This window comes from Falco biarmicus, chromosome 2 (assembly GCF_023638135.1).
Source record: "Falco biarmicus isolate bFalBia1 chromosome 2, bFalBia1.pri, whole genome shotgun sequence".
Classification (NCBI taxonomy): domain Eukaryota; kingdom Metazoa; phylum Chordata; class Aves; order Falconiformes; family Falconidae; genus Falco; species Falco biarmicus.
The window spans coordinates 33363792-33377048 of NC_079289.1; the positions used below are offsets into that span (position 1 = coordinate 33363792).

Sequence of the window (13257 nt, forward strand, 5' to 3'; positions counted from 1 at the left end):
CTGAAGTCTAAGCTCAGTTCTGTGGACTCAGAACGGGTACATGTGTGCCTTTCAAGAGCTTAAGGACTGCAGATTTGGTATCACATGTGCATGGTTCTTTCCTCTATCAAAATCATAACATTACCTCTTCTTTTCAATCTTACAGCATCTCTCTGCCCTGCTGTTAACAGCCTGCAAGACTTTTTATTATGTTTCAGATATATAGGGTTTTTTCCTCCTACTCATTTTCTTTTTTGAATCCCTTGGCTGATGAGAAAGTGTGGTGTATCCCTTACATCTAGCAACATTCAGCATTTGCTCTGTCGTATGCCTGCTGTGGCCAACATCTAGTCTTTCCTTCTGCTACTGTTTTAATACCTCATACAATTGGCTTTGTACATATAGCACAAATGCCAACATATCCTGCAAACTCTTCCAGAGGCTGGTAGGATATTTTTTTTTCTTTACTAGACCTTTCAGAAGGTGAAATATTATTTTTACCCCCTCACCACACAATTCTGCAGAATCCTGTATACTACAACAAAGGGAATGAGGCCTTTGTAGACAATATGCAAGCAGTCATCATTCCCCCTAGATTTAAAGGTGATTATCAAATGTTTGGATTACCCAGATAGCAGAGGGAGTATTTCAGCTCTTTGGATATTTGTCATTTGCATCCTGATCACATGCCAGGTGTCTTCAATGTCACATTCATTAAATCCCATATTCTGCCTTTGAAGCAGTCCTGAACAACGGGTAATGTGGAACTGCACTCTGGCAGGAGTAGTTTCCAGGTAGGGCAGCTACTCTTCAAGCCCTGCTCAGCATTTGGTCAGCATTTATGGGTAATGACAAGTCCTCAGTCCCTCCATATTTAGGGAAGCTGGCTAGCATATGTTTTCAGGATCACAGAACCTTTTAGGCTAAACAGAACCATTTTTGCTAAAGAGAGAAGCCCCAGGAAAGAGGAGACATTTTCTATTCTATCTGCCTTTTTTGCACTGATGCAAGACTGGCCTATAGAGGATTAGTGATGTCTGGATTGAGTACTTTTTATTTAATACTGTACTTTCCCATGGTGGGGGAAGAAACCAGTGACGAGCTGAAAGACTCAAGTCATCCAGCCTAAACATCTGGGGCTTTCTGATCCACTAGTCCCCTGGAGTGTAGAGCTAGCCTTTCATTGTTACAGTACCTGCAACCACCCTCTGTAGAAAGTCACCCCATCTCGTCTACTCTTCAGGACTTCCATGTCTTTCTCTGGCAACTACAGCTCTCGGAGGAGTCACACTCTTAATTTGTTGCATCTACATGTGGGACTCAGCTGCTTTGTGGTGAGCCATGGTGGACAGTGAGACCAGGCATCTTCTGGAGCAATCCACTTGCCCATGCCTCTGCATTTGCTTCCAGAAGAAGCCAGGGTACATGAGAGAATGACACAAACCCAGCTTCTGTCCCACCTTACAGCCAGGACATGGCTAAGGTATACATCCATGTGCAAAACCTGCCATGTACAACTCTCCACAGCCATCAGCTCCATGTCAGTGGTGGTGTCAGAGGTCTGCCTGTGGAAATGAATAGTCCATGTGAGAAAATTGTTATTTGTCATTCTCTGTTTTATCCAGGAAGTTCTCCTGAAAGTTTCCAGAAAGACTTTCCCTCTGTCTTTCCCTCCCTGGTTCAAAAGCAGGGAGCCCCAAATCAAAATGCTAGTCCCAAGGGGTACCTGCAGAATCATTGAGTTTGTCAAGCCCACAAGGGGAATTCATGTCTTTTCATCATCTGCTGATGGATGAAAGTGTCATTTGCAGGAAAAGGTCCAAGCTGACAATGGTGAGAGCATCACACAGAATGGCTGCATTCATGCTGAGCAGCTCTGGAGCTGTCATCATCAAATTGGGTCTCCATGTTCTCTGATACCTGACATAATTTGTGAATAATGAATAGGCCCAGGTCCCTAATGATCACCAGGTGTGATTTAACCTGGATTAAGCCTTCTACATACTGTATTTAGTTCTCACAAGGTCATTTCAATTCTAGTAAGTACTGATTTGCACATGCTCAGCTGTGTTCTTGCCCTTTAATACAGTAACTGACAGATGGTAGGAAAATATTCCTTTTAGAACAAAACCTGCTGAAGGAGACTGCTTAGGGCCTCAGAAAATACAATTTGCCAAATAAAGGATGGTCTCCAAGAAAGAAAGGAACTACTGTAATGTAGTAGATATTAAATAATTTTCCTCAGGCATCTGGTGTTCAGTAGCTTTTTCTCACGTCAGAAAGGTGACCTAACTGTTTCCAACTATTTATTGCTTAATTCACCTTTGTACTCTTATAAGTCTTATTTCTGTGGGTTGGCATAAGTAGTGCCTCTAAAAATGTGCAAATTAATTGTGTGAGGATTTGTTGTAGAGGTTTCATAGGTACCAATTTGTATCTGCAGTGTGTAGTCAGATACTTTTTGACTTACACTGTAATTAGCCTGGTTTCTGGGTGAATTTCACACTCATTTGTTAGACACAATTATGCCCATTTCTCTTAAATCACTATTAATTCCTGGCAACGTTGCTACTGAGTCTTTTATGTGAGCCTGCACACCCTGGTTTTCCTCATGGCCTGTGCAAGCTTATTTTGGCAGCTGAATACATCAGATTCATCTAATTTATCATCTTCTGTGAGTCAAGATAGTTTTGGATGGCAGAAACCTCTCCTTTCCAAACCTCCAAGAACTTGCAACCTTCTAAAGCCAGTCACTTGTTGAGTAGATATCTTTGACACACTTAGTTTCCTTAGGCTCCCCCATAACCAATGGTTTACTCTTTTATCCTCTGTACCAACACGTAGTTAAGAAAGACTTGATGTGACTTCCTTTAGCATCCATTTACACTGTCCTATAAATCATACAAAATGTTCTGCACAGGCTCAAATCTAGGCATTAAATGAGAATCCATCTGTTCATTGCTCCCAGTGGGAATATAGTTTCTTTCTCTGCATCACTGCTTGACAAAACTTCTAATCCCATCTGAAACTGCTAGTGTGTTGTATTTGGGGCCTGTTATATCAAATACACATCTCTCTGCTCTCTCTTTCCCCTCTCAGGAATTGTTATTTTTAGACTGCTTTTCTGTCTCTGATGGAGTAAAAAGTTACATCTTAACCTGTACAAGCTTTGGTGGCATATGCTGCTCTGCTCTTCTACTGCAGTGCTGCAGTATCATGAAATCTGGCATCCAGCTCTGTTCTTCTGATCTGTAACCCCCTTGTCATGACTGCCCTTATGGAGAAATGCATGTTAACACTTCATTTATTTCTGTTTCTTGCCTGGATTTGCTTTCACTGTTCTTGGATACCATGGCCAGAAGTAGATGAGTATTCGCATTAGCCTTTGGCTCTATCAAGAGGGGAATCAACACTACTGGACAACTTAGAGCATACTCCTGCTGCTATAATGTGCCCTGTGCATGACAACACTGCAGGAGTGTTAGTGTCAAAGTGATGTAGCTGCCAGAGTGCCCAGGCACACCATTATTTTAAGAGGGGATCACTGCAACTCAAACTGCAGACTCCCTCCTACCTGTAGCTGTCTAAATCTGTGGCTAGAAGTTTCCCTTTGCAGCCAATGACGAATATAAAATAGGCACCTCTAAGGTCCGATTCATTTCAATATAAAATAAATAACTAAAATACATGACTAAAAAGTTATTTCATTTCTACTGACTAAAAAGGCAGCAAAGGCTGACTAGCTTGCACGTACACAACTACACATCAGTCTCTGGCCAGGAGACATGCCTCAGTTGGCCACTACAACTGCAGCAAACCACAGGTGACTCCGTGCATCTTCACTGTGGGCCAAGGTCTGACAGAGCCCCTTCTTGCTGGAGTCTAAGGATACGCATGTGCATGTATGCCACTCAAATGCACATACAGTTTCTTAGCTGACACATGGCAACTTGTTCCTCTTCACAACGCAAGGGAACATTTGAACCATTGATACATCTGAGCCACGAGGCACTGCATATTGGGTAGCTGCTCCTTGGAGCCAGTCTATAAGGAACACAGTGTACATCACTGGGTGGGGAGTGTGGTTTTGGGGGGGGGGGGGGTGTTGGAGTGTTTTTTTTTAATTGAGAATGAGAAAGTGCGTCACTGTTTTTACCAATCTCACAGAAGCCTTTAGTCATCTATAGAGGCACATTTTACATATTTTGGAGGTTTTGCCTTTTTTTAGCATGGATTATTCACACCTTCACAAATGCCCTAGAGCGACCCAAGCCCAGTGTCTCTCTTATTGGCAAAAAACTCTTGCCAAGAATTTTGGAATAAGGCACCACCCCGAGTGCATGTTCTATATGGCCCACATCATTACACCAAATAGTGCAAATTTCCTTGCATTTAAGGCTTCCCAGACCCATGCAACCTCCAGCTGCTTACCTTGACTCTCCCTGCCAGGACAAGAGCACTATTCCTGCCCAGTCCCACCTCACACCACCGTATCTCCAGCTCCATGCTCTCTGCCTCCAAGGTTTTGCATGGAACTGCATTCACAGAGCAGATGCAGCAGCATGAGTCACTGTCTCACCAAGGAATGCGTTACTGTATATCAGTTGCTCCATGGAAACAGCCGGTGTATATGCTTGAATATTGTGCAATGCACTTTGAGGCCACTTACATGCCTCTGAAATAGAGGTAATTTGTTTACTTTGCATATACCCAGGAGAACAGCAATCTGTGTCACGTAACTGTCTGGGTACTTCTGACAGAGCATCTAACGTGTAATCGCTTGGCTGAGATTTGGATGGTTCAGGCCACCTGGCTGCAGAAAAAGGCGCTCAAAGCAGGAGCCTTGATTTGTTTTGCCCTTAAGGCTGGTTGTCTTTCAGTCCTCAAATCAATGTAGCTTTATGCAAACCACCTGTTAGGAATGGTCCCTGAAATGTGCTGACCCCCAAAATGTGCCTAGGAATTGTTTGGGACAGAAGCCAACACCATGCCAGGCACTGGTCGAAGAGTATAGCAGGGCAGGTGATTGTGCTCTAGTAGCTAGAAACATTGCTAGTGACTGTTGAATTTACTCTTATAGCTGTACCTGAATGTTTCCATCCATGTTCCCTAGAGGCGGTCTTTGTTTACAGCTTTAATAGCTAGAAAATGTGAGTTTTCTGACCATCCCCACGCTTTATGGCAGGTCTTTCAAGCTGTTATCATGAAGAAGCACTAGCAACAAAGTTATTACTTGCTCCACAAGCAAAATTTCTCTTCTTGGCAGCTCTTGGCTTAAAGGTACTTCAAAAAGTGTCTTAATACTCTGCAAACAAATCAATTATTTATAATTGTCTTGTCTTTAGATGTGAATCAAAGTAATGATCTTTTTATAGAGTTGAAAGAAAGCAGACAGCTTTAATTGAAGTAAATGAAATCTACATGACCACCTGTGTTTTGTTGTTTTTTTTTTAACTGTATAGGAAATCAATGTATTGACAGTAGCATTGGTCAACCAAGACAGAGAGAAAAATTCAGAGAAACGAAGCCCAGGTTTAAAGTCAGAGAAAGAGGCACTATTAATAGGTAAGATAACCCCAAAGAAGATTTTTGAGAACACATGTCTTTTAACAGTTTTTTGGTTTGCATATGTATTTACACGCATCTTTGTGTTAATAAAAGTAAAAGATATTTTTTATTTTTCATCTGTATTCATAATGGCTTTTAGTAAGAGAAAATCTAAAATACAAGTGAACTTTTCCTTTCTGAAAAATTCTCTAGAGTTTAATGAAAGGATTTCAGGTATGAATAAAATTGCAGGATCTGCATGTAGACTTGCAATCTGAATGTATGAAGACTTTATTTACATCAAGATATAGCAGGCTAGAATTGTATAACTTGTTATCTGATTATTAGACAAAATGTTGAAGGAGAAGGGGATGGAAATAATATTTGCAAACTACCAAGTAAAAAATATGTATACTGAATGTATTAAGCAAGACAGATTTATGCTTTTTACATTAGGTGAGGGAATTAGCAATATGAATATTTATGAAGAATACCACAAGGACTGTCATATCCTTTACCTAGAATAAAATCTTTACAATAAACTCGAAAGAGTGCCTAAAAGCTAAAACTTCTAGACAGTGGGCCAGCTAACTGGTACCTAGCATTTAGCCACACAGGAACGCTGCCTGTACCCACGCAACCCTTGGAGGGAACATGCCCCATTTATATCTGTGCACGTTTTGCATTTGGTTTCAGTGGGGCAGATTTTCATGGAGCCTAAATGTCCAAAGTGCTCCCTATGGCATGGTTGCCATTCACAGGAATGCTGACCTAAAAGACCAGGTTTCATTTCTTTCGTTTGGTCTTTTCACAAAATCAGCGGTGTCCTGGTAGGTGACAGTTCCAAAACTACCTTAATTTGTTTAAATGCAACTCATTTGCATCTGCTAAGCACCAGGGAAGTTGCTGGTTTATTGCTGGGACATGGATTCAGACAGTTCAGACCAAAAAGGTAATTTAAAAGTGAAGAATGTATTTAAATGTTTAAAGGGCTTAGTACACAAACTTCCTGTGACTGGTGAGAGTGGAACAACGGGATGTACAGAAATGTATGAAATTTGATTTGGCTTATTATAATAAAATTTGGAACTTTTAATTACAGTGGACCTTTTCAAAGATAACTTCCGTGAGAAGGGTAGCAAGGATGGGATTTTAAGAACAGAACAAACTTCTTTTTCTAGGTCACTCATTATTTGACTGTAACTAGTGGTGGCGGTGTCCCAAAGTGCATCTTATCGATCAGATGTCCAGTGGCACACTCAGATAAACAGTCTAATCTCAGCCCAGATATTACTGGTCATGATACCCCTAGAATTGTCTTATTGTTACAATTCAAAGGCAAAAGATTGCTCAAGAAGATGGATTTCATGTTATCTTTTCCTCTGAGGCCTGTTCAGGTGAGGCAAGGGAAAAACGAGCCTTGCCTCCATCCATTCACTAGGTTTGTCTATATTTTACAAAATTCAATATTGTCTTAGAGAAAAGGAGCATAAAAGAAAAAAAAATTACAAAAAAGTTATTATGGAAGTCCAGTCAATAACTACAAAATATTTCCAAATGGCTTTTATTTACATCATATGAAAGAGCTAGCTTTGAACATCCTGAATTGAAAAGCCTTGGGAACACACATAACAAACGCAATGCCACTGGGAAAACTTGATTTGAATACAAACTGGATTTCCAGTCAACCCGCCCAAGTGTGATGGTCTTGGTTTTTGCTTCAAGAGCTCTTGTGTGTGTACTTATGGTCACACACAGCACAAAGAAGGCAACTGCTGCTAGGACTCAGCATAGTATAAAATTAAATGCACACCCCTCCCTTTGCAAGATCAGAAGTTTGTAAGTGTTATTGGAAAAATGAGGGAAGAAAAAAGGTGTTCTTTGCAAAGCAAGACTAAAATGAGTTAAATTGTACTTATCATTTTCAACCATGGGCAGTATTTGGGGAAAAATGAAATCCAAGATTATCCTAATTCATTCAGCATCAAGAATGGCCTGCAGTACACAAGATACAGTGACCCATTTTTGTCATTTGTAAGCATTTTTAATCCTGGTGTTTATGCTTTAAATGTAAGAAACTTCCCCTAGGGTGGTTCAGCTAAGAAACCCATCCAAACAGAGTTGAAAATATTTGCTCTGATTCTTACACTTCAAGTCTCCCCAAACATTAAGTAATACACATGCCATTTTGTATTTTCACTGTTTATTTAGAAGAGGATAAATTGGATAGTGCTTTTTTTTTTTTTTTTTTTTTTTGATTCTGATGCACCAAATCTTGTTTTCTCTGGTCATCATTACTATACTGTCACTTGAATTTCACTGCAGAAAAAAATCTCTAGACTTAGATCCTGCCTTCTCCCAAGCCACTTTTATTCCCATACCTTTTACAACAATCCTGTAAATAACAATGAAGATAGACAGAACTGGCTCTCTTTTAAGAGAAAGTAAATAAGTAAATATGTCATAAAGGATTTGTGTTTTCTTCAGCAGCACTTAGGGGTAATACAGATTAAACAGTTTTCATAACCAGCATCAGTGTAATTACTAGAAAAATTTGAGGGAGTGAGGTTTCTGACACAATTATATGAAGCGTTTTCACAACAGAGCATCCAGTGAAGGGGAAAAAAGCAATAATTTTACTATTACGATATCCACAATTTTATATTGGTAAATCAAGCATAAAATTGGTAGTGGAAATGCTTCCAGCAAGTCTTTGTTTAGAAATTCCTTTATTCATCAGTATATTATCTTGGTCACTTACTTGCTAACTGCTGTCATTCCTGAAGATGAGCTATTGTGTTTACCATGTTATTATGACTGTATTAAAAATGTGCCATTTTCTATGTTTATTGGGTTGTGTAAAGAAAAATAAGAATCATAATTTATACTGAAAAACCTGCAAGAGCAGACTATTCAGAATTATTTTGCTTGTTTTAATGATATATTGTCCGAGGTAATTTCAATACTTTGTGTGCATTTGTTTTTAATACAGGTATCATATCCACATTTCTTCACGTCCACCCTTTTGGAGCCAATATAGAATATCTTTGGTCTTATATGCAGCAGTTGGACTCTAGGGTAAAAAAATTTAATCAAAATCTGTTTTCTCTATAGAAATATTGTATTATTCTTTACTGCAGGTTAAACTTTTCATGCGTTTCCATTAGAAAGATAATGGGATATGGGGCTTGGGGGTTTGCAGTCTTTATTCATTCGCAAATTGCAGTACACGTGCTTATGTTGAGGTCTTTGCCTCGTGCTGCTTAGCTATTTTTTGTGGCAAAGAAGAGCAGAGCTTTAAATAGCAAAGACTACTGGCTGATTTTGTAATACATGATCCTGAGATATAGCTGAGGAAAAAGAAAGCAGAACAAGAAGCAGGTGTAGCCGTGGCCATCAAATTGTGCAGAGTTTTAGGAAATGATTCCTTATTCATCTAAAACTTGTTAGTCACGGGTCACACTGAACATGAACTTTCATGAACACATGAATGGACCGTGAAGCATACCCTTTGTCTCCACATGGAAGCAGAGAGGTTGTCATAAAGGAATTGGCTGATCCTATTAAATTCAGAGGTGTGGCCAACACAAAAGTGAGGCAAACATACTACAAATGTTTTTTTTAATGAGTCATTCATGCAGTCCTTAGTCAATATGTCCCTGTAGGATAAGATTCTTTGACTCACTTTTAAGAATCTACCGTAGGATGAGATGAAATCAAGTCCCAAAAGGGCCTATTCCTCTCCACTGAATGTTAAGCCAGTCAAAGGTGAGAAGCTCAGTTGTGAAATAGCCACCATCCAGCCATGCCACCCATGCCACCCATAGCCAAGATCACCTTCCAGCTGCTTTGATGGGCTGCTTTATGCCTCTGGAGGATCCTTCCTCTGTTTCTGTGAAAAAATATACAGCTAAAAGCAGAGGAAATCCTGAGCTAGAAGCCCCCTACAGATAGGACAGGTTGCATGGATAAGTGAGGAAGGATGATGAAGTTCTTAGGCACTATTTTCATGCCATGGCAGCTCAGATTTGCTAGTGCTTTCCAGTCCACTGCTACGCACAATGGAAAGGGAGTAAGGAATGAAGATGGTAGAAAGAGGTGAGAAACTCATGAATTTCAATTTTAAAAAAAGTAAATAATCTAATTTTATCAAGTTCTGCTAGATTCAGAGTTTCACATCTGCAACCATTCCTCTTCTGCTTCTCTGATCCCTGCCTTTGCCACATGTACACCTCTCTTCATCATCCCCATTTCCTGCAGCACCCAGTCTGCTCAGTCTTCCCAGTCATCTTTCCAGTCCTTCCTTAACACACAGTATATGGCTAAGTTTCTGCCTTTTCCCTCGCTAACCCCTCCAGCTATGTATCTCTTGAGTAACAATGCCGACCATTTAAAATACTGGCTCCCCGGGCTCCAGCCCTGCTGCTCATTGCTTCTGCCCGCCAAGCACTTCAACTTTCTCCTGCGTTACTGCTGCGGTCCCTTCTTGTGCTTGTCTGTGGGCTCTGTCCTTGGATTTCTACTCACAGGAGTAAAGTGTTGGCGTCTGTGAGGCTGCCAGGATCAAACCTTGCAAACACAGCCTTCATGGAAGGGGCATTGTCTCCATCTCTCCAAGGTGCCAACATACCAGCCCCTGCAGCTACCACTGGACCTACCTGCTGCATAATAAATGCGAGCTGCAAAATTTGACCTCAGTGGTTTATTTTGGAAGTAACTGCTTGTAGCAACAAATTACTTTTTAATAGCACAATCCAGAGATGCAATCTCAGAGATGAATTTCAATTACTTTCCATGGTTAGCCTGTCATTCCTCACCTGAACAGGAATGATAAGGTCAGCATACCCGTGTGGGCTGAGGGCTCAGTATAGAGCTCAGATACATTACCCAAAGGTAACCAGCTATCCGTTACTGCCATCAGAGTGTGTAAAAAATGGATCTGATTACTCTGGGGCTTCAGACTGCCTCTAACACTGATTTTTCGGCACCACCTTTAACAAATCATTTAATCTTTCTGCCACACTAACCTCTTCAGGAAAATAAGAGCTGATAGAAATTTTCTTGCCTCTCTTGGGTGGAATGAGGTACAATTAACATATTTTATGTTTATATATACTATTTTTAAAAGAAATTTTTTCACCATGGAAGGTTCCTACTAATATGAATAAGCAGAAATACGTCATTGCCAGAGAAGCCTATCAAACCATGGAGATACCTGTGGATAAAAGGCAGCACCCATAGATTTCTTTACTCTTCCCTTCATGACCATCACTACAGAAAAATGTTTTATTTTCTGTGACTGTTCATTTCTTGACTTCCCTACGGATTATACCAGAAGGGTTGCCTTCGTGAAAGTGTTTTCTACAATAAGAGGATATTTCCCATTAGGAAGGTGACCAGTCATTAAGGTTTAAAAACCATGAAAATACATTGAGCAATGCTGAGTTTATTATTAAACTTTATTGCTGAGTTATCTGGGGCTGCTGAACAGGGCCAAACTGGGAGAAGATGGCTCCATGGATAGTCAGCCCTAAGTAACAGAAGTGAGCTGATTAGAAATAAGGTCCCTGTGTTAGCTTTTTTGCAAGAGAAAAAGTGATGGAGGTAGAAGGAGGATTCAAGAGCTCATGGGATAAGAGGAAAGAATAAGGTCCCGTTTGCTTCATCCTCACCAGATGTTTCCCCACAAGTGTAGTTCTTAGATGGATGTTGTACCAAGCTGTGTGGCAGCAGCCCCGACAAAGTAGTTGTCCTTCTTTTACAACAGGATGCCACTTCCAACAGCAGAATCATTCTGGCAAGGAATCTGCACTTGCTTTGGAGTCTGGAAATTCATGTCAGGCTAAGGTTAAAAAAAATAAAATAATAATGGTTGGTTGTTTTCATCTGGCCTGGATTTCTCCTGGCCCCTTATTTATGTTCTCCGTATTTCCTCTTTCCAATCTACAGGGCAGCTTTCTCACTGTAATTTTCCCTTCTTTTTTTTTTTTTCTCAGATCTCTGCAAATGAGATAGAAATGCTTTTGATGAGACTGCCACGCATGTTTAAACAAGAATTCACTGGTGTAGGAGCAACACTGGAGAAGAGGTGGAAGTTTTGTGCCTTTGAAGGAATTAAAACTATCTGACTGTGACTAGTAATGAAGCTATGCAGAATAATTCCTACAGCATGGCAGGGTTATAAAGTATTAAAGTAAGAGATTTGGGTTTGGGCACATAGTAGTATGTTTTCAAAGTTATCCAAGCCTAATTTTAGTTACATTTGTGAAGTTCTCTTGTGAGTGGAAATGTAGTTGTGCACCAGTTCCTAAAATAAAATACAATTTTTAAAAAAGAGTTTCAAAATGTGACAGATCTGTTTCCTATGAAAACTGAAGAGAGATACCACAGTCATAATGATTTCAAAATACTACATGTCCTACATCTAAGAAAAGCTCATTGAGCAAACATTTAAGGAGAATGATTGCCTGGTTATGGTCGCTAAGCTACAGCGATGTATATGTAATATGTAGTAGAACTCATTAAGTTTTGTTATTGAAAGTTCTTTCTGTTTAGTAAGAAAATTGAGTAATTTTACAGTGAGGAAAAGCATACCAAAAGAAAACTTGAAGATGTGTCTGAAGTTATTGTATTTTGTAAATTAAGTTATATGCTGTACCAGGGATTTTTGCCTTATTGAAAGAGGCCTGAAAATGTGATTGGAGTCCTCAAGAATGCTTTATCAAGAATATTATTTTTCTAATGTAACTATTCTCCATTACAAGTTCTTTTAACATGGATTGCATATCGATTTTCATAAACATGTAAATAAGGAGGAAACCAGTGTTACTGTATTGTATTTGGTATGTAACATTCAGGTTTATGCATCAAAATAAATATTCAGTTGCATTACTGTTACAAATTTTATAGCAGATATATTAATTTTTATCAATAAATATGACTTCTACCATATTGTTTGTACAAGTTTTTCTTCTGATGTTTTTGAATTTTTATCAATCCAGCAAGAGTCTCCTGGCACTTATCTTTCTCCTGTCTAAACTATTACTTGCAGATAACTTGGTTAAATTAATTAGGAATCAAGAAAAGAGCTTGCAATATTAGCTAAGATTGAAAAAACTAAAAATATTGGTAGAGAAAGTACCAGCATGGACCTTTGTTTAGCTGAACAGATTTCATTTGTTTTTTCAGACAAGCAGCCAGGTTAAAAACAAACACCTTCAAATTTCTCATTGTCAGTGTTGTTGGGTAGTCACGGTGCATCCAATTAGTTACTCCTAACTCCCAGCTAATGCTTCTGGCCTTTGGTCAGCCAAGGAAAGGAATAACTCACTCTTGTCGGTGTCCCTTAAGTAGGGACATCAGTGTAAACTGTCCTTTAGGATTTAATGTCAAATACACAGCATTTCAGCACACCTGTAAGAGCCAGCGAAAGCTGAAGAAGTGTGTGTATCAACCCAGGCAGGTGAGTATGGAAGGAATCACTCCTCTCAGAGCTCTGCTTTAAAGAACAGCATCAGTACATTATTTGGCATGGTGCTGGATATGAAACAGCCGCCCCCTGAAAGTCACACCTCTGTGCAGGCAGAGGAGCCAGCTGCAGGAGAGCTAGCCCTATAAAGTGGGGCACCAGCAGCAGGAAATATGGCAAATTGCAACAGACGCAGGGAGTATCCAGATAGATGTCAGAGTGATGTTTCACTCAGGTTCTTCAATGAACTGCAATTAGTGTCA

The 13257-nt window shown here is 39.8% G+C and overlaps 1 protein-coding gene across 4 annotated transcripts in view; it reads left to right on the forward strand.

Moving 5' to 3' along the window:
- ENOX1 (ecto-NOX disulfide-thiol exchanger 1) overlaps positions 1-12477 on the forward strand; it is a 369768-nt gene extending 357291 nt beyond the window's left edge. For all 4 annotated transcript variants that reach the window (XM_056329606.1, XM_056329607.1, XM_056329604.1 and 1 more), the window contains 3 exons: positions 5442-5544; positions 8519-8604; positions 11523-12477. In XM_056329606.1, coding sequence (XP_056185581.1) covers positions 5442-5544; positions 8519-8604; positions 11523-11654 — 321 coding nt within the window. In that variant the 3' untranslated portion in view covers positions 11655-12477. The remainder of the gene's footprint in view (positions 1-5441; positions 5545-8518; positions 8605-11522) is intronic.
- The last annotated feature ends 780 nt before the right edge of the window (positions 12478-13257 follow it).